General features: G+C 46.4%; 1 protein-coding gene across 8 annotated transcripts in view; it reads left to right on the top strand.

Annotated features, from left to right (window-relative positions):
* Window positions 1-21,809, top strand: part of LRCH3 (leucine rich repeats and calponin homology domain containing 3) — a 101,250-nt gene that overhangs the window by 76,053 nt on the left and 3,388 nt on the right. For 4 of the 8 annotated variants that reach the window (XM_090053521.1, XM_090053518.1, XM_090053519.1 and 1 more), the window contains 7 exons: window positions 1,430-1,483; window positions 10,346-10,394; window positions 10,899-11,012; window positions 11,868-11,986; window positions 13,843-13,980; window positions 16,297-16,374; window positions 18,623-21,666. In XM_090053521.1, coding sequence (XP_089909647.1) covers window positions 1,430-1,483; window positions 10,346-10,394; window positions 10,899-11,012; window positions 11,868-11,986; window positions 13,843-13,980; window positions 16,297-16,374; window positions 18,623-18,823 — 753 coding nt within the window. In that variant the 3' untranslated portion in view covers window positions 18,824-21,666. Of the gene's footprint in view, window positions 1-1,429; window positions 1,484-10,345; window positions 10,395-10,898; window positions 11,013-11,867; window positions 11,987-13,842; window positions 13,981-16,296; window positions 16,375-18,622; window positions 21,667-21,809 lie in introns of those variants that run through there. The other 4 variants (XM_090053520.1, XM_090053517.1, XM_090053514.1 and 1 more) reach the window with 3 other exon arrangements.

Below are 21,809 nucleotides of genomic sequence, written 5' to 3'. Positions count from 1 at the left end.
GTTTTATATTTTTCCTTTTGTTTAATCTATGATCATCTCTGTACCATGGGTTTGCTTTATTGTGTTGCTTTTAGTGCTTTTTATCTTTATATATATAAAATGATAAAATGTATTTCTTGTTCCTGTTTAGGAGTCTCTTTGAACTGCTACAATTAAGCTAATTCATTTTCTAAAGGGAGCACTAAAATAAGCAGTTTTGCAGACACTTCTCTTCCAGTGCTCTCACTCCTATCATTTCATTATTACTAGATTAGCACTTATCCCAGAAAACTGTTGCGTTACCAGTAAATATACTAGCTTTATTCTAAAGCAGTGGTGCTCAACCTTTTGGCCCCACGGGCCAGATGAGTGGTGCGTGTGTGGCTAGTCTGTGTGCCAAATTGAGCCCCGTATGCCAGGATCTGACCCTGGACCCATACTGTCTCCTTCTTTCCCCTCCCATCAGGATTGGGCCCCGAGGGCTTGGCATTTCTCCCTCCTGGCCTCCCTCTCTCACTCCAGGATTGGGTCCTGGGGCCCAGCATCACCTCTGTCCAGCCTTGCATGCTGGGATTGGGCACCAAATGCAGCATGCAGGACCCAGGGCACCCCATGAGTCTGAAAATATGGCAGCAGGGGAACAGTGGGTGCTACTATCCCCCACTTCCAAATTTCTGGATCTGTAAGGAGTTCTGTGGGCTGCGTGACGTGGTACTGGAGGCTGAAGCTGCCCTGAGAGCCAGGGCTTGAGCATCCTTGTTCTAGAGTAAGCTTCTAACCTAAATTCTAGCAAGAAATCGTGCTCAGAGTCTGGGTGGGAAGAGAATTACAAAGCTCACACGTTGTGTTAAAGCAGTTTGATATACTGCAGACCTGTTACAATGGCAGTTGTTCGTTTTTTGCGTCTGTACTACTGTACAGTAGCAGACGGACTCTTTCCTTTCAAAGGAGACTAATTTTTTTTGTCAGTATTAATCAAAACAAGAGGTGCTGATGAGTGCAGTGCACAGAGAACATTGTAAAAAATGCTTTCTAGTTGCATGTGTGAGAATTATCTAAATCTGACTGTTTGAAACAGATTTGCTCATTCACTCGCATGGTATGTTCTGTTTTCAGTTTCGAAATCCTTTTCTAAAGTGTTCCTTCCTCTGCACAGCAAGAAGACTCAGATATGTAATTGTCTTTTCCTTTTCAGAGACAGCCACAGAAAGCTAAATAATTCGTGTTTAAGTTGGTATTAATGTATTCTAATTTACAGCTCATGACTGTATGGTAATATTTTTGGTGATTATTAGCAGCACATTCAAGAGTGAACGGTAGATGCATATAACAACGTTGCCTCTAAATGTTAACACAAGGAAACTCTCCATATTCCAGAATGTCTGTGCGTGTTCACACACCGTGTCGTTTTGTTTGTTTCTGACATTGCTCCATCTCTCCCACCTCCCAGTGCCCCTTCCCATCAAGAAGGTCTCAGCACACTGATGATAGTGCCTTGTTAGTGGTAAGAACCCTGCACGTATTGGCCATTTTCCATGGCAACACCTAGAACATAGAGTTAGCATGAAGTTGTGACTGGCTCGGACTAGAGAGGTTTTCTAGAGTTAATCTAAATAGCATAAAACATGGCCATCTTCTCTGAGTGATTTTTTTTTTTTTTTTGTAATGAATTCCAATGCTGAAACCATACAATGAAATTTTCATAGCATTGCATCTGCCATGCATCCACTGTTACTTCACTTTTTTTCCCTTTCCATGTTTCCAAAAGCTAAACTGTTTTAGTAAGAGGGAAATGAAATAATGCTGATAGTGAACACTTCCTAAAACAGCCCTTATCGTGTTAGTCCAGGTTAGGACAGCATCTATTTGGTTTATAGCACACTGCCTAACACTTCAGCATTACTGCATTCATCTAAAGTGCAGAGGGGTAGCCTCCTCTGTTCTGTTGGCATACCAGCCATTGCTCATCTGTTAGATCCAGTGTCTCGGTGATCATAGACTATCACAAGAGAAGAGAAAGCTGCCCTGTACAGACTCTAGAGATCACAAAATATTCTGTGGTTGCCTCTATTTTGCTGCTTCTCAGTGATGATTTCATTGACATCTTCGGTCTGGGACACTTACAAAGTTTATACATTTCTAGAGCTACTTCATTCATGTTTTATGCTATTTCTTTTTTCCTGGTATCTTAGAGATTTGTAGTAATGAAGGAGCGTAGTTAATTCAGTAGTTTCTCCCTTTTGTTGCCAATATAAAACGCATCAGATCTGCCTGCCATTGCATGACTGCATGCCTCAGATTTGTTTTCCTGTTACATACCCTTCAATTGTCTGCCTCAGTTTTCCTATGTTCAGCAGCATTATCCTCGTAGACCAGGGACACTGAGCTTTGGCCCAGAGGTCAACATTGTTAAGATCTCTCTCTAAAAAATCATTTGGGTTTGCTATTGAAGCAGAAGGCTAAATGTGGCTTATGGTGCTCAGATGCCTCATTTGACATTAAATACAGTTAAGGTGTAGGGGGGACAAAAGCTATTTAGGGTATGTAATAAATTAAGGTAGGCTAAGCCTACCTTTTCCTTTTGACTGTGATCATGCCTGATGCTGTGTGTAGAAATAATAGATTATCATCACTATCATTTAGTTCAGAACATATTTTGCTCTTATTCCCGGATAATGAAATCAGGAAAAACATAAAGTAGAAAAGTGATGATTTTAAAACCAGTATTCAGTTGTCAGTGGACTACTTAAGACTTATACAAAGGAATTGTTTATCTTTGTGAGTCAATCGGTGTAGTGATATATTAATATGCTGTTTCATGTGAGATGCATGGCTGGGTTGATGTTTTTCATAATGTGTTTTCTCTGTTTTGTGGACCTCCCATCACTGCTGGTTTCTTTTAATAACCTCAGTCAAGTTTAACACCTTCATAATTCACCAAACAACAGCCAGGCTCTTAGGACAATATTAAAATCAAGTCTTATATTTCCCTCTTTTCTGTTTTTATTTAATTACTAAATTATAATTCCATAAGTCCCATTTCTAGTGAAGTGCTAAGCATGTTTTACAGATTTCCTAGTTCTGGGAATATATACCTAGGAACCAGTTTCTAACCTAGGAAGACTGTTTCTGGCAATTAAGTGTGAACCACTGAGTCTCATACATTGCTAATATTTATATTGATTTTAAAAATACATTCCTTTTGAGAAGAACATTTTTCTTGGGTTTGGACAAGTTCTCAGTCAGCATCCAAAACTGTTTGGGTTCAGAGTTACAATTTCTTTGCCTCCTTTAGTTGTTCTTCAACAGCAGCTTCACCATCCTTATGAATTTAATATGCAATTGTATTGGTCTTTTCACTGCTAGCAGGATCTTTTCTTCTCCTGATGGACAATGGCATTAAATGTTTAACCCCTCCTCACAGACAGAAATTATCAGCACAAGTTCCATGTGTCAGAGGGAAACTACACTGTGGGTTTTTTCCCCTCTGCTGAAAAACTGAAGTAGTGATGGGGATCTTGTTTTTTTGACCACAGCAATTTTGTAGTTTTAAACTTGCAGATAAGCTTTATTGAATGGTATCTGCTTTTACTTCAGTAGAGACTCTAACAATTGCACTTGCTTTCAAATCTGAGAGTACTATTCTGTTTTAGAACACAATGGAGTATTATGCAGAACTGTAATAGAGACCTTTTTATTGGGCATTTCCCTCATTACATCAGAGCTTTGCAAACTGTGAAGTTGCTTTGCTTTTGCTCTGAACAATGTTTTCACCTCTCTTATAAGAAAACAGCATAAAATGCAGCCAGCACATGAGGAGACTGCAAAGCAAATGAGCTTTGTTTTTAATTGACTTCCTCCCTGCCCCTGGCACTTTTTGGTGCTTGCACAGATGCCTAGACCTGTCACTGAAAGAAGAATTCAGGTTTTCAGCCTTCTTTTGGTGTCTTGCTCCCTGTCAGTTTTAAGTCACTTTCAAATGTCGCCCTTCAGCAGACTAGTTACTGTAAAGATGAAACTATCTCAGTTCGTTGTGATGTGGAATAAGCAGTACATTTTCAGATGTGCAGCTACCTTCTCCTGTTTCTAAGCATACATTTCATAGAATCATAGAAGTGGGGTCGAAGGGACCTTGTAGATCTTCAAGTCCGACCCCCCCGCCTGGGCAGGGGAAGAACTGGGCTCAAATGACTCCAGCCAGGTAGGCATCAAGCCTCTTCTTAAAGCCCCCCAGGGTAGGAGCCAGCACCACTTCCCTTGGAAGTTGGTTCCAGCTCCTAGCTGCCCTGACTGGGAAGTCGTTCTTATGGATGTCTAATCTAAACCTCCTCTCCAACAACTTGTGGCTGTTATTCCTTATTGTGCAATGGGGGGGTGCTCGGGGAAACAAGGTCTTTCCCAATCTCTTGTGAAGGCTGAACAGTTTCAGGTCCCACAGTCTCTCCTTGTAGGGTCTGCCCTGCTGTCCCCTGACCATGCAGGTGGCCTCCTCTGGATCCTCTCAATGTTGTCGACATCCCTCCTGAAGTGCGGCACCCAGAACTGGACGCAGTACTCCAGCTGCGGCCTGACCAGTGCCGCATAGAGGGGGAGGATCACCTCCTTGGCCCTGCTCAAGATGCATCTGTGGATGCACAACAAGGTGCGGTTAGCCCTGCCAACCATGACCTCGCATTGTTGGCCCATGTTCATCTTGGAGTCAATAACGACTCCCAGATCCCTTTCTGCCTCCGTGCTCTCAAGAAGGGAGTTTCCCATCTTATAAGTGTGCTGCTGGTTACTACTCCCCACGTGCAGCACCCTGCACTTGTCAGTATTGAAACGCATCCTGTTTTTGTCAGCCCACTCCTGTAACCTATCCAAGTCTTGCTGCAGTCTTTCCCTCCCTACTAGTGTGCTCACCTCACCCCAAATTTGGTATCATCAGCGAATTTAAACAGGTTGCTTTTCACCTTGTTGTCCAAATCGCTGATAAAGAAATTGAACAGCGCGGGCCCGAGGACCGAGCCCTGGGGGACTCTGCTCCCCAGGTTGAATATGACCCATCCACCACCATCCTCTGAGTGCGACCCTTGAGCCAGTCTGCAATCCATCTGACTGTGTAGGCATCAATGCCACAGTCGCCCAATTTTTTATAGAGGATGGGGTGGGAGATGATGTCAAAGGCCTTGCTGAAGTCCAGAAAGACTACGTCCACGGCGACACCTGCATCCATTGCCTTTTTGACCTGATCATAAAGGGCAGTCAGGTTGGTCTGACAGGACCTGCCCCTAATGAAACCATGCTGGTTGCCCTTGAGCATCATCCCTGAGGCCGGCCCATCGCAGATGTGCTCCTTGAGGATCTTCTCAAAGAATTTCCCTAGGACTGAGGTAAGACTGACGGGCCTATAGTTGCCCAAATCCTCCCTCCTCCCTTTTTTAAGGATGGGGACCACGTTGGCTACCTTCCAGTCGTCTGGCACCTGGCCCGAGCACCACGAGTGCTCGTAAAGCCATACCAAGGGCCCTGCAATAACCCCTGCCAGCTCCCTCAACACCCTGGGGTGGAGAGCATCTGGACCCGCTGACTTGAACACGTCCAGCCCCTGCAGAAGCTCTCTAACCCAGTCCTCCCCATCCTGAGGTCTGGAGGTGTTCCCCTTGAGTCCATCTTGCATCACGGTGGGGAAGTCCTGGTCCCTGCACAAGAAAACGGGAAGTGAAGAATTGGTTAAAGAGGTCTGCTTTCTCCTCTGGCGCAACCACCAGGTTGCCCAGAGGATCTTGCAGGGGCCCCACATTTCCTGGTGCTTTCTTCATCCTCCCTATACATTTGAAAAAGGACTTTTTGTTATCTTTGATCTTGGACGCTAGTCCTAGCTCTATGTCCGCCTTAGCTTTCCTGACAGCCCCCCTACAGGCCCGAGTAGAGGAGGTGTACTCCTCTTTGGAGATAGCACCCCCCTTCCACTGGGTGTACACCGCCTTTTTGGCAATTGGGCATTTCCGGACGCCGTTGGTGAGCCAGGGGGGCTTTTGGGCACTCTTGCCCCCCTTGCATCTTGTTGGGATAGTCACCCCTTGGGCCCTGAGTATCATCTCCTTAAGGAACAACCACTCATCTTGGGCACTGAGCTCCCCTGCTCTCAGGAACCCCAGCGCCTCTCCCACTAATCTCAACTCATTGAAGTTGTTCCTCTTGAAGTCTAGGGCTACCGCCTTGCTGCAGGCCCTTGGCACCTTGCGCTGGATGGTGAATTCCAGCAAGCGATGATCGCTATCGCCCAGGTGGTCAAGGACCTGGAGGCCCCTTACCAAGTCGTTGCCTGTGGCCAGGACCAGGTCCAACAGGGCATTTCTTCTTCATAAGAGTTCATTCTCCCCAGAATATACAGAACTGAGCATTAATTGTGCAGATTAGATTCCATGTTTCTTCAAATATCTGCAGTGTAGGATGAGACGATTGCAAGTAGGTTTAGATACTGCTGGACTTTTCATCCTGTTGACTAACAACAGCTAGACTGCTGAGTAAACTCTTGTCACAAAAGAGAATGCATGAGAGGAATCATTGGTGCCTTGGAAGACGTTATCCCTGTCTCCATTGAACAGTATAACTGCATCGTGCTTGCCTTAATCTCTGTAGTAGTCCTTAGGTTCAAACTGAGATTAGTGTAGGGCCTCATAGTGCTAACAGTGCAAGTCTAGTTGGGCTTGATCACCCCCGTCCCCTTAGTTCATTTCTGCAATTGCCTACAAAGCTTAGACCTCAGAGAAAACAGTTTTCAAATATATGAAGTGTGGTTATAAAGGGGTTGGTGATATGCTATTCTCTGGCCATCCAGGTCAGGACAAGAATTAACAGCGTTACATTGCAACAAGGCATATTTAGGTCAGATATTAGAAGGAGTTTTTTTTAACTATGAGAGTGGTTTAGCAGTGGGCCAGATTAGTTAGTCTCCAGGATTATAAGAGCAGCTGGAGGAGATGGTTGAGGGCAGGATGATCCTGCCTTGAGGAGGAGATTAGACTGGAGGACCTGCCAGGCCTTCCCAGCTGGCGTGCTGTGACCACTGCTGCTTTCACTGCCCCCACCCCGCTCGCTGTTGCATGCTCTCCTGTGCTTGCTCGCGTCACCTCTCACACCTCATTGTTTCTTGTAGGCCTGGGACCATCTTTCAACATGTTCAGCTCATTGGGACCTCAGTTCTTTGTACATGTGGGCTAGTGTGTATTTGTGCACCACAGGTAGACAGACACCTGCAAGTAGTGAAGGCAGCTGGCTCTGGTGCCGGGGTAGCAGATCCTTCTGAGCACTCTCAGGTGCTTGGTGCCCGTTAATAATTGGCTTCCCATCACGAGCGGGCGTTGCAGCGTAATAGCCTTGTGCAGAGTCCTAGTTTTGGCTCTGCTCTGCACAGTTCCTGTGCCCTCCAATACATCCTAGCTTAGGAGAAACTCTCAGAAAAAGAGCTGGGCCTGGGGACCAAGGGCAGAGGAAGGAGCTGTGCATCGTAGGTGGACTTTGATGTAGGAGCCTGGCACCAAGAGCAGCATTGCAGGTCGTTTTTCTTGGCACCTTCGTCTCCTCAAGGTGGTTCTTTGCCTCACTTTTCCTCTCTTTCCTCTGCCATCCCTGACAGAACGGCTTTGAGCCTCTCTTTGTGTTTGAGATTGACAGTAACACCAATACCATTAAAAGGAGGCCGGGGACGCTCAAACAGGTGAAGCGCATGCCGTGTGTGACTTCTGTGGCCCTCTTACCCTGCCTGTATTGCTCTTCCCTCCCCCTTGCCTGCTGGTGGATGTAGCATTTGTGAATACAGTAGTGCATTGGGTTAGCCCCTATCAGAGATGTCTTGCACTTTTGTCATGGAAACAAACTGCTGTGTTAGCAGTGTTGGCCTGCACAAATCCCTTTTCTGGGCATTGTTTAAAAGCCAGTTAATGCTTGTTATGTCAAGTGAGGCCTGAAGCCCCTTGTATCCCCACTCCTGTACTACCGTCCTCTTGGGGGTTGACTCTTGTAGTTGTTCAGATCCCCAGGGTGCTTCTGCTTTAGGCTAGCCCCCCTCTTACAGCATATGGCCCCTGTAAGTGATGTCTCCTCCTTTCTGGCTGTACATTTGAAAAAGAGACAGTTCATCATTCTGTTAAGATTTCCACGAACGTGAAGTCTGTATAGGTCAATCTTGGGTGTGGGGGACCGTCAATGATGGTTTGATATACTCAGGTGTTGTCCTGTTCCTTTCCTGATTCACCCATCCCCCAATTGTTACTGTTTTGTGCATGTTCCCTAGTAGCGCAAAAGTTACAATCCAGTTGGTGCCATGATCCAGAAGGTCTGACAGGCCAGCTCTGGATTGGAGCTTCAGGAAGGGGTAGCAGTAGACAGCACCACTGGTGAAAGTGCCGTGTGCTGACCCCGGGGTGTTCACTCAGTGCAAGGCCTCGGTGTGTTTGAATCCTGGGCCAGGGCAGCAGTCAGGCTGGGTAGTCGGCGCATGTTCATGCGGACTACCCTTTCTCACTTGGCAGGCTATGCACTTCCGTCCTCCACGCTCCTTTTGGTCATCCCAGAGGGCAGTCAGGCTGGCTGTGGAGTCCATAGAAAGATGAACTGTGATCTTCAAGATGTACCTATTGATTTAAAAACTTTCCGTAGTCAAAAGAACTACTGCTGTGTAAAAGGGAAGACCTGAACCCTCTTCCAAATCTCTTAACATTGAACTAAAGTTACGCGGTATAACATTTGGGTGGTTTGCACCTCACCTCCTCTCTGATCTATAGACTCTCATTCATCCTGCCTGTTTTTTAACTCAAAGATCATTTTGGGTTTTCATGTGAAAATGGTCAGAGGTTGGTGCGTTTCTCTTACAGGCACTACACAGTTTATATATTTCTGTATCAGTCATGTATCCTGTATTTCCGTGAGGTTAAGAAAACAGCCTACTGTACACACAGAGAAATTGGGATTTTAAAAACGTTCAAAATCCATTAATTTAATCTGCTAATCAGGATAGAACAATTGAGAAGAGAATGTTTCTTTTTTTTTTCTTTTGGCTTTGGTGAGTGTGGTGACCGGGACAGTATTTGACTGAAGGAGCTCCTACCATTCAGTGTTCATGTCTGAAATGAAACGGCCCCTCTCTTAAGTTTATCAGTAGTAATGTCTTTGTGGGTAGGCTGGGGGGTTGTAATAGCTTTGCCCAAGAAGTACTCTGGCATTTCTGTCTACTGAATGTCTCTGCAACACTTGAGAATTTGTAAGAACCCCCCCGCTCCCTTGCTAATCCCACCGGCGCATTCTGCTTTGGTACATCTTGTCAGCTGTTTGCTAACATTGGCACTGCCTCCTCTTTCTCTTTCTTTCTTTGTGTGTTCAGTCGCTGTCAGGGTTGAATCAAGAGGGCTGTGCTACCACCCTACCACATGCCTCTGCCTTCAGACCTGTGCAGGTATCTCTAGCTGTTATTGCTCACCAGCAAAGGCAACAGGAAGCCTCTGTTGGATCTTCGAGCCTGTTTTAACATGTATTAATCTATCAGAGTGTAATCTGACATTCAGGTTGGGTATGAAACTGGTCTTCCCTTGTTTTAACTTTAAGTCTTCCTTGGGCCTCCATCATGAAAACAGGCTAATAACTAGCAGCAGTCTGATCCCCGTGTGGACTAACTGGTGGTTAGATTCTTGATTCCTGTCACCTTTCCTTTACAAGGTTATTTTTCCTCCCCATAACCATCTGGTAATCTGGCTGCTGTTGACTTGTAGCTTATTGGAAAAACTTTTATTTTCTTTGCAAGTTTGCTGTTAACATTATGTGTGAATATCCTAGGCGTCTTCCTCTGTTGTTAAAAAGGTTTTGCTGGATTCCATAGTCAATATGTTCATCACAAGGAATTGTTGATTCATATTAGTTCTGCCATTAGTAGAACCACAGTATCTTCCAAATTGAGGGGAAGGGAGTGAGAGGTGCTTTTAATACCAGTTTTGCTCAGGCAGAGACTTGGAGCAGGCTATGTATTGACGTCAAGGCTGCCATCTTGCATGTTTGCATGACATGTAATTGCCTGTTCTTCAGTGTTCCCTTTAAAAGAACAGACTGTTTTGGGGGGTGTATAGACACAGCACTCCGCTTGTCTCCTCCAGAAGCAATACCTCTCGCCATTTTATTCCTAGAGGAGCAGCATCAGTTCTGCAAAAGAAAGGTCCATTGTACATCTGTAGGGGGTGAAAGGGTACAATCTGATGGGTCATGTCCCCTCCCCACACACACACACACACACGTACACTTAGATATATCTAGGTGGCTGGTATCTTCTGAAAAACTAGTCACAGCCCCTCTGAGTAAGGGTTATTTATGCTCCCCTCTTCTTTTCTGTCCACAGAGTGATGACAGATCTGCCATCTCTCCTGGTTCACCAACAACTCAGACAGGTAAGCGAGAAGGGGGAGCAAAAGGTCTGAAAAGTAGCAATAAAGTGGATTAAATTGCTTGTTTGCATAGTTAACATGGCTGAATGTGCTCCTCCGTGTGCATGGGACTGTTCCGTGCGAGACACATAGGTGTTCAGGTCTCTTCAGGACCATGTCTGTGAACTGACACTAGGAATGGCGGAATATTCATGGGAAATAGTAGGGCTTGATGGCTTCCAGGCTGTGATGCAGGCATTGGCCCGGTGGCCTGTTGAAAGCAAGGTCTGTTAGTAGCAGTGCATGAGAGAGACTGCATGCGGGTGCCGCAGTGGTGTTGTCTTCTGCCCTGTGCCTTGTACCATGCATGGCTCTTGTGTATTTCTCACATTACTCGGGCATGGCTGACATCTGGTTTCTCATCATTATATTGTAATTTGATTTTGTTCTTTTAATTTATGCTTTGCCGAACCCATTTCCTATTAAATGCTAACCTTTTTCTTCCTGTGCCTCTCCACATTTGTTCAGTCCACCTTTCCCCTCAATATCCTGGCCCTGCTGCTCCTCCTTCCTATAGAAACCCTTCCCAGCGACCTGAGAGTTTCCTTTTCCGAGCAGCTGTAAGGGATGAGACAAACAAAGGTAGGTTGTGCAGCTGGAGAAATGACTGTTGCTAGATGATATTCATTTCTGGATTTGGATAGTTTTTGCATGGTTTTCTTACTTTAGCAGTAGCTTTATTCTCCTCAAGCTAGCTTTGGAGAGCCAGCTTTGGGTGCCTCCTGTTACGCGTTCCTAGAATAAACCGTTAGAGTCCCATTCATGGTTTAGTCCAGTGTTTTTGCCATGCTGAAATGTAGAAGTAAGAGATGGAAGGAAGGCAGAACGTGACATGCGTGTGTATGCACTTGGGGGGTGGGATTTGCTCTCCTGGGCTTATCCTTTCAGCTGTAAGGAACCCATGGAAGTGCTGTTTAAAGCCAGTTGGTAGTGGTAAAAGCAACTTCACAGGCTTTGCATTGTTCTGTAAAACAACATCAGAACTCATGCCTTCATAATAAGGCTGAAGCTGCATTTGGCATCACTTTATCCAGCTGAAATTCTTTTCATGGAGGCATTTGTTGACCAAAAGAGAGAGAATTAATTGGGTATGGAAACACCGTAGGCCAATGGTGCTAAACCTTCCAGCCCCACAGGCTGGATGAGTGGCATGGGTCCAGATCCCATACGCAGGGTCACTCTGCAGGCCTGATCTGGCATGGGGTTGGTCCACAGGTGTGATCCAGTCTGTGGATCAGTCTAACCCCATGTGCTGCACGAAGCAGAGTACAAGACACGGCATGGAAATCCTTAAATTATTAATCTAATGAAGGAAACGGGCATGTGGAGGGAAATGTGCTGTACCCATGCTTGTATGTTGTGCCCATGTAACACTGCAGGATAGAGATTCCTTCCCAGCCATTTTCAGTGCTTTTTTCCTGTATGCAATTTTTCTAGCTGTTATTTCATCTTCCCCTTCTGCCTTGGTCTCTGCTAATGATTCGACAGACCCTCGAGCAAGACAGAACGCCAAGCAGCGCGAGAAGGAGCTGGAGTTGATAGAGCAGCTGCGGAAGGTACATATTGACGATAACTAATACGCTGACATCTTAGAAAACTGTAAGCGTAATGCTAATGTGACTCTCCTGTTTTGGATTTGTCTCATTTCACACATGCCCTCAATTTTGATCATTTTACATTGTAAAATTGTTTCCTCTCTTCTGGGTGCATTGTTCTCTAGCTTCCTGTGTTGTGTAATGTCATGTCCCATACAGCAGTGGGGGCCACAGATTAAGCCCTGTGTCCTCCCTGAATGCCACTCATCTCCTTCCCCTGCCTGATCTGCTGTACTGCCTTTTGCTCCCTGCCCTCCTGCTGCTTTGTTGCCTGCCTTCTAATGTGCCACGTGTCACAGAAGCTGCTTGTGCCACTTGTGGCAGGTTGTCCACCCAGTCAAGGTGTTGACTCCTGTATCTGGCTGGGCAGCAATACCAGCTTTCATTGCTCCCTTGCTCAAAAGAGTAACAAGCAACTTTGTGCTTTCTCCCATGCAGTCCCATGTTCTTGTTGGCAAGGAGCAGTTCATAAGCCTCCGCAAAGGTGGTCCATCGTTCATCTTCACATCACTCCTGAAAAGTCAACCAAAATTTGGCAAGAGGATGCATGTGCTGAGCTAAGGGTACTCCCTGTCATGCTCATCAGTGTTAACTAAGTGTTTCTTATGCCCCACCACCTCTCTCTATCCATCTGTTGATTCTTGTCTTGTCCACTGAAGCAGAAACCCTCGTTTTGTTCTTTATTTGTGCCAGCCCTAGTCCAGTGAGACTCTGGTCCGTGACTGAGGTTTCATGGTTCTATTTCAACTTGAATCATAAATTAAAAAGGGGCTGTGCTGCGATTCTGCTGTGTTCACGCGAAGACAGGTGCATTTGGGAGTGCATTAAATATTTCCTGTTTATGCTCAGGAGCTTAGGGATCTCCCCTGCATTCACAGGTGATCATTAACCAGAGGAATCCCCCAAATCTTTATTTCCTTCTGATACAGAGTTGTAAGCTGCCATTTGTTATTTTAGACTTTTGTCACTGAGGAAGAAATTCTTGCCCGCTCCGTCGGCTTGGATTCTGGGCATAGTGACCAGAAGCAGTCCGAGCTCTGGATTCTTTTCTTTCTGCTTGTGAACGTAAAGGAACCTGTAACCCAACATGTTTTCTAAATGATGCTTTGTGCTGTTGTAGCACCTCTGTCCTCTTGACTGTAGAGTGGTTTGCATAAAACTAGCCTCAGAGTCGACTCCCACGTAGGCCAGGGTTTGAAGTGTGAAAAACAGAATCATTTTAGGTGTGCAATAATGATTCACGCAAGTTCCTGCAGTGAGTGAATAGGACAAGAATCCAGGACGTGTGAGCCTAGTCTCCTTGCCATAAACACTGTGCTTTGCTGCTGCCTTTTGTTTTAACCAATATAAACTGATGGTACTTGGTAGTTCAGTGTTTCTTTACAGGAAAATAGTATCTGGCCTTTTGTGGCTGCTTCCACTCCAAGACTTGTGTGGGCAGCTCTCTTCACTTCTGTTTAGTAAAGCTGCCTTCTGAATACATTTCTGAGACTGGTTCTTCACCCTTGGATTTGTGGTTTTCATCACTTCTGAGCAATGTACTTTTATCTCTGGTGCTGTATTAATGCCATGTGCTGTGCAGCCAAAACTCATTTGTCTTTTAGGTCATTCATTCTCGCCAGTGGTCAGTTGTGGATCCCAGTGGGGAACAGATCCTGCCTTGGTGACCCACACTGGCATTTGAGAAGCCAGCCATGGCGTATCGGGAGGGGGCTATGAAATATTCTGTTGAATGAAAGTTTGCAAAGAGCAGCTCTTGTTACCCATTTAACTGGCTTTTTAGATTGCGTTGTGGTTTTCTTTTCCTTCCTTTGCAGAATATTGAGTCACGGTTGAAAGTATCTTTGCCCAGCGATCTCGGAGCTGCTCTTACTGATGGCGTTGTTCTCTGCCACCTAGCCAATCATGTGCGGCCTCGATCTGTTCCCAGCATACATGTCCCGTCGCCTGCTGTAGTAAGTATACAAGGTTTTTAGTGTTTGTAGCTACCTACGGTGGCCTTGCGTTATTTTGTAGGCTAGGTGGGAGTCGCGGGCAAAACGCTCTCTTCTACTGCTGAGCTGACTTGGGACAATACCAGTCTCCCTTGCCTAGTCCAGCCACGGGGAGGGGAAGCTAGTGAGATTTGCTTTTGTCTCATTTATGTAAACAGTGACTTCATCTGATACCATGTGCTAGAGCTAAATATAGGATTAGAAAGCTTTATATTATTATAAAACAAAAGACAGGACTCAACACAAGAACCAAAATACAGGATATTTCACCAGCCAAAAGAAATACAGAGGGGCAGCTAGTAGAAATGTACAGCATTTTCCTTTATGAGTCACAGTGTGGTTCGGAAGACAGCAGAAAAATGGAGTCATAATTCCTTTGTGGAAGATGTGAATTGATTCCTGTTCCTAGCTGACGTTTACATTGATAGCAGCTCCTCTCCTATGAAATCTCAGTGAAATGCATTGTTCAAGGACCCTGAAGCAGAGCAGATCAGCTCAGCCGTGCATTTGTGAGGAGATACAGAGAAAGGAGCTGATCTTTGTATAATGCATTCTAGGGCAATGCATGGCACTAGTTACACAAGGCAGCAGAAAAATATTTCAAAAATTACTTAGCTTTTATGGGACTGGAACATTTGGGGCTGTTTCTTTTAAAAGTGTGTAAAGCAGTGCAGAAAAAGTACAACCTCTCTGACTTTCTTATTAACCACCAACAAATGTGTGCACAGAAAACACAAGCAAACAAAAAAAAAATCTCTTGACTATAAAAAGACTTTGAGGAAACCAAGCAGTAACCTACCTACAACAACCACAAGATAGGAACAATCTGCTTGCCCATGAAAAGCTCCTTGAAAATCAGTCTCACCTAGGAATCACCTGTTTTCCCTCATTGCTCCTTGCAGATTTAGCTGAACACTACCCTCATTAGACTCCAAGCAGAGCCATGCAGTGCCCCCCCCTTCTATTCCCTTCCTAAAATACATGAGCGATAACTTGTATTTTGCTGTCCACCAGGCAGACAACTGGCTTGTTACAGTCATTTGTGTTGTTTGAAAATAGGATGAATAAAAAAAGGAGAACCCAAGAGTCTTGGGGGGAGTGGGAGGACTGAAACATGCCAGTTCTGCCTTGGTTTGACTTCTTTTGCATTGGCTAGAGCTCTTAACTAGCACTTACAGCTCTGTGTACCGTATCATTGTGGTCCCTCTTCTGTGGGCTCTTTTGAACAGATGTCCCCATGGCTTAGATAACAGCCTAACTAAATCTGGTGGTATTTAAGACAGATTATGGGAATCCACAGAAACATACTCCTACAGCAGCCGGTCAGCAAGCTCACTGCATGATGCAGATCTCTCTGATCTTCATCTGTGTTTTCCTACATTATTATAATCATATAGATTATATTATTAGATCAGTAGATGATATGATTATATCATATAGATTAGATCAATTCAATCAGGGCTTTGCAATAAGCTCCGAGTAAGGGACAGACTGGAGTTTTGCTACCCCTGGAAAAGAACAGGGATCATCGTGGGGCTGAGCCATGACGTGGCCTCTACGACCCCTTCTCCCTCCACTGGGGAAAGGGATTGGCATCTGGCCTTAATCTGGCATTCATTACTGCCCCCTCTCTGCCGGCCATCCACGGCTTCACTGCTGTAGGTAGCTTGTGCCAAGGAAAGAGGGGGCATGTCTCTGCACAGGCCTGGTCTCGTCTCTTCTTTTGCTGATATTTAAAGTCTGAGTAAAGGCAGTGATGCTAATGCAGGAGCCTGAAACGTTCATCAGCCTAATTAGCTTACTCTTTACTTCATTAGCCTAATTAGCTTACTTGTTAGCTGATTTAATCTAGCTTGTGTTTTTGCCTATCAGTTGAGGTACATGTTGCATATTCACGTCGTGAAATTGCTGTGTCAGAGGATACTCTACTGCAGTCACATGTCTTTGTTTTAGTCTAAGCATGGCTTTAAGACCAGCAGAATGCATCCTTTTGAAGCAGACATTTTAACAGAAAAAAAGGAGTAGTACTAGAAAAAAGGGAGTAGTGATCTCTGCACAGCAAGGTGTAAGAAAACAGGCTGTCCAGTTGTCCGTCTCAGTGCTTCGTGAGTGGGCTCCTCGTCTCGTGCTTGCCCAAGGAAATACCAGAGTTCCCTGTAGCAGAGCTCTGTTTTGAATTACACAAGCTTATGTCACCAGGATGCATTTTTTGGCCTGTGGATTTATTACAAGTTGATTTAAACCAAAGAATACCGTGTGTTCTTCCCTGCTTTGCAGCCCAAACTGACAATGGCAAAATGCAGACGAAACGTGGAGAATTTCCTGGAAGCTTGCAGAAAGATCGGCGTGCCTCAGGTAACTGGCCGGCTGCTCTTGTCGCGGTTGGGGGAGTCCGCAGTGTTCTTCTGTAGCAACATATAGCTGCTGTCACTGCTTTACAAAGGACACACTGGATGTGTGGGATATGCATCAAGCTCACAATGGCTGTATCCAGTTGGATGCTGTCCTGTACATTTGTGGGGTACATTACTTCTATAGTAATTGTGGGGGGGGAAATCATTCAAATTTTCCTAAGACTTTATACTTGGTGCCTTTTAAAAAAATGGAAATACATTCTGGAGGTAGACTCCTATGCGTTCACTCGGAGCCCAAAGTTTCTGTTGTGCCTTCAGAATAAAACCTGGCACTCAGACCTTTCAGGAGAGCACTTGTGATTGCCTAACCAGAAATCATTTTCTCTGATGTTGACTATCTCTGCATAAATATCCTATGCATAACTCCTTCGTTATATGTCCTTGCTCTAAAACTCTGCTGCCTTCTGGAATCCTTCCTCACCTTCCCAAGGCATTGCATGTTCTCTGTCAGGACAAGAGCCCAAGAAGGAAATACTGTAGACGGTATAGCACACCATAGTCCACCTGCCTCTTTTATTTTTTCTCCTCCTCTCCACCACTTGGCATCTGACAGCAGCTGTCTTGGGGCAAAAAAAGGATATTTTAATAGCTATTTGTGGTTTCTTTCCTCCTGCACTGTATTAATTGGTTTGTTTTCTTATATGAAGAAGCAAGTGTTAGAATTTCTGTTGTTGCAGTTGTGTTTTTCCTGTTTGCTTCCTGAAAAGGAAAAGTGGACCTAGTGACACACTTCCCCACTCCTTCTGAGACTGATTGTCTCTTGACAATTGCTGCTAGTGCAATATATGCCTGAATTAAGTCATTAGTGGCTTTGCTTGCAAGCTGTTTTACAGGTGTTTGTCTCAAGCCCTCAAGAATGTAGCACAAGAACGATGTAGCTGCCTATTAAGGTCTTGAGACTCGCTCCTTGGAGAGCTGGGAGCTGTGCAGACAAATCAGGAGCTTGGTGGGACATCAGCGGTGTGTTGTTCTGAAGTGCCACCTTACCTGGGTGTCCGGAAGGACTTCGGGATCTCACACCTTGTCGGCCTCCAAGCGACTGTGTGTTTCATGGAGTCTGGGAGACAGGGCAAGTGAAATATAGCCACTGCGATTCCCTGCTGCCTCAGGTGTGCTTTGCTAAGTCTGGGTTACATGAAATTCAGAGAAGCAGGTGGGGCTGAATCACCTCACATCTCCCTGTGCTCTCATTTCTTCTGCACTGAGCTTCAGATGAGTGCTCCTAAAGAAGGAGGTCTCTGGGTTTCTTTACTAATGGGCTCCCTCCCTGAACGCTGCACGTACCCCCCTTCCCAGGGCTTCCCATGGAACTGAGGTGAGAAGAGGGGATATCCTCCCAAAGAAGGGCATTCTGCTGTATTGTAAGTGAAAAGTTGCCTGCACGTGTGTCCTCTCACTTAATTTTGAGATGATGGAAACATGGGGCTGCCTCAGAGGGTGGGCCGGTGCGGAAATATTTGCCTTTTAAGACAGCAAGTTCGTTACTGTCCATTACTCTGTAAAGGCTGGCTCTTGTGTAGAGCCCGGCTTTTGGTTCAGAGTAATTCTGTCAGATGCCATGCTGTGGTGGCTTTGGATGAAAAGAAACCAAGCTGGGCACTGTGATGTGCTATATATGCTCCTGCCCCTCCTTGTTTGCAGCAGCTGCTTCTTGAAGGTCGGTGAGAGGTCCAGAAATGCCAATAGTTTTAGACCGCAGAAGCCCTGCGATCAAGTATTAGGTGTCTCTGCAGGGTATGGCATCCAGAGATCAGCGGCAGGTCAGTGCTGCCTGCCTGTGGGAAGAAGAATGACACCAATTAAGCAGGTGTTAATTGTTTAGGACTGGAAGCCTCCCTAGGAGCTTGCAGTAGTTTAAAAAAATCTTATCCAGTAAATTTCTTACTTCCAAGGTGGAATTGGTTTGCCCCAGGACTGACGCGAAGTGCCCCCTGTTTTGTTGAAATAGAAGTGAGCTGGTCTGCCAGAGCCCCGAGCATAAAAATACGTACAGAGAGGGATTTTCTGAGCAGAATTGGTTCAGGTCCTTTATAAGTAGCCAGCTGTACCTTGCTCCTCGTGTTCGTTGGGTATATCTGAGATGTCTGATGACTGTCTGCTTTGTGGATGTTTGTACAACTAACCAACTGACCTCTTCTTTTTTTTTTTTCTCTGTCTGTTTTCCCTTCCTGCTCTCACACCCCGGACAGGACAATCTTTGTTCCCCTTCTGACATTCTGCAGTTAAATCTCAGCGTTAAAGGGACAGTTGAAACGCTGCTTTCCCTGGGGACAAAGTCAGAAGAATCCGCTCTTGTCTCCCTTTCCGTCCAGCTCTGGGGCTTTGTGGCGTTTTACTGCACTCTAATGCTAACGCTCTGTATGTTCTATCGCTGGGTCTTTTTCCTCTAGCTGGAGGCCGGTGGTGCTGCTGGCGCCGCATCGCTCCAGGGCTTGGTAACGGCTTTTGTTTTCGGCAAGAACTATGTGTATAAGTGCATTCCCTCTGCTCCCCCAATGGATGGGACGTGTACAATTTATAAGCTCTCCGGCACGGCCAGGTGACCATCCCTGACACCGTTTCCAGTTCGTATTTGCTGTGTGGTATCTAGCCAGTATATTACATACAAGGAAGGAACTGTCCTCCGCTGGGCAGAGCAGGGGACTGGGTCACGACACCTGGGTGCTAGTCACAGCCCTATCAACTAGCTGTGTGATGGTGGGGAAAAGCACATCTCCGCTTTGTGCCTCCACTTCCCCGTCTGCAAAATGGGAGTGCTCCCCACACCTGTCTAGTGTTTTGAGACTCCCTGATGGAAAGTGATGTATAACGTGCATTCTGTTTTCTTCAAATGTCGATGTTCCTGCCCTGATCTCGCAGTCTCAGGAGATGTGGCCTGGTGCTTTTATCAGGAGTGCTCTAGGTTTTGTGTCCTCAGGATTTCCCCCCTCCCCTTCCCTAGCAGAGTGTGTTTCCCATATTTGAGTCTCTGAATAGCAACCCATGGGAGCTGGAAGCACAATCAGAGCATCAGCAAACCTTGAGTTGCTTCAGTGTGTTTCTTCCGGCTCCATCAGGCCCAGGGGCCTGTACAGGAGATGCCCTGGGGAAAAATATCAGGCTTGGCACCAGTGTGTTAAATCCAGTCTGATGCCCCGCCCTGCCATGCTCAAAAAAAAAAAAAAAAAGACCAGACATCTTCAGCAGCTGCTGGAGTCCAGATTGTCCTGTAGCACACTCCTTCCTGCCCAGGGACTTTGCCCCGTGGTGTCCCGGGCGTCAGGCTCGCTGCTCGCAGAGCTCATGTAGTCTTCCACCGGGCAGCCCCCGCTGCCTTCTGGTGCTTTCATGCATTTCTCAGGGAGCCCCTAGAGCCGAGCAGCCGCGTGCGAGAGGCCACATCTCCTCGGAGTGCGATGTCCAAACTCAGGGCCGACTCAGTCACAGGTAAGTGGCAAGTCCACGTGGCTCTTCGCGGTGTCTTTCCACAAATTCCTCTTCGTCCTGAGAGGTCTGGCCAGCTGCTCTTTTACTGGTGTTTTTACTCAAGTGGTGTTATTGCGATAACAGCAGGAGCCCAGTTGCTGCAGTTCCCAGTGGAAATGCTGCTCAGCAGACAGGCCGGGTCACTGAGCTCTCGCTAGAACAGGGTCGCTCAAGACCAGCGGGAGCAAGGGGAAAGCTGCTTGCCTTGTTTCCTGACAACGCTGCGGCTGACGTACGGCGTTGCTATCTGAGAGCGCTGCCCGAGGACCTGGCTCACTGTCCTTCCTCAGAAGTCAGGGTTACAGCTGATTCAAACGAAAACAAATCCCCATTGCAGCTATTTTTGCACTCTTTACTGGTACGGACTAAAATTTAACTCAGTTGCCTATGCTAACTTCTCTTAATCAACACTGTGATGAAAACTGCTCGGGTTTGACACTAACGGTGCGTTCCAGCTTTAAGCCCTTTTGCTTGTCCTAACTCTCTCCGTGGTGTGGATTCATTCCAACGCCTGTCCCCTTGCTTCTTTATGTTCCTTCGAGATGTAAAGTGAAAACTAAAAGAAGTCAGCAAGAGCCTCAGAGACGTTCCTCATGAGGTGTTGCCTCCAGACCCCGTGGTACCCGCTGCCAGTTTATTAAAACAGGTCTGGCGGGGGGATCCGTCTCGCTGTGAGGCATGCGGGGAGGGAGTATGTGTCAGTATTCATCCCCTCCATGCAAGAGGCCTGGCCTGCGCCCGCTCCCCGTTCTGAAGGACTTAGCTCCCAAGCAGCCCGTGCAGAAGCACAGGTTGGCCTGCTAGGACTTCATAACCGTGCATCAGTTCTCGGGGCCCTCCTGGGATGACAAATTTGGGGTGCCCCATTTTTTTAAATGAACAGGTCTCAGGCTGAAACACTGGTTTGCCTCGGACAGCGGCAGGCTCAAGTGGGAGCACAAGCTCAGGGGGGTCGGGGCCAGGCCCTGCAATGTGTAGCCCCCCCCAGAATAGCACGGTTCTGAATGGGTGCCTTGGGAACTCGCTCCACACTTTGTATTTTAACCTGCCGTTCCTTAATAAGAACACTTTTTGATGCTGCTGGTATTAAACACGCAAGGCCAATAGTGGAGAGCTTGACTGACCCTTTGTATGCATACAGCAAGGATATTTGCTTCACCGTACACTGCCTCTGTCACGGTAGCCTGGCTGGTAGTACAGCACTGCTGACGTTTCTCCCTATCCAAAGCAGTCCAGTCCTTCATACAGACGAGGCCCTATTTTGGCATGCAGCAGCCTGCGTGCTCTGCTGTTCCCAGGGCTTTCTGCTGTCTGAGAGGAGAGATCAGAGCAAATATGTGGGCTGAGAGCATTTAAGGGGGGGTCTGTTGTGTGCAGTGCATCTCCTGCCGCTGCCAAGCGCCCAAATGCTTTGCAGCCGTCCCTCCAGCGTTTCCAAGCCACGCACTGATACCACTCGATTAAAGGCTCGAAAAAAGGGACTTGGCTCGTCCACATCTGGGACTTAAAAGTGTCTCGCACAGCCCTGGTCCAGTACAGAAATGTAAACGTGGTTTCTGTCATGCTCTCGGCATTTTATCGTGCTTGCCAGGTGGATTCCACCCCACCCGTCAGTCCGATCCCGATGTCATCGAGGTGATGTCATTTAAGTTTGCATGACGGAGGAGGCAGATGTCCGCTGTCCCTCCTCTCGCCTCCTCCCCCCACAAGCCTCCTGATTTGTAACATGTTTTCCGTGAGTCCTGATTGAATAAATAAACTGATTGTCCCAGAGTTTGTGGATTTCTTCCCACGGTCACAGTCTGTAGGTAAAGAGCTACGTCCATCCATGTTTTTGTTTGTTCCTTCCAAGTCGATAACGTTCCACATTTCAATCTCCTCCTGCTGGTTTAATTTGCCTTTTTTTTTCTT

This window comes from Crocodylus siamensis, chromosome 6, assembly GCF_052110815.1.
Source record: "Crocodylus siamensis isolate JL-2025a chromosome 6, ASM5211081v1, whole genome shotgun sequence".
NCBI classification, from domain to species: Eukaryota; Metazoa; Chordata; order Crocodylia; family Crocodylidae; genus Crocodylus; species Crocodylus siamensis.
Note: the sequence above shows the minus strand (reverse complement) of the source record. Positions and strands in the feature narration are given on the sequence as shown.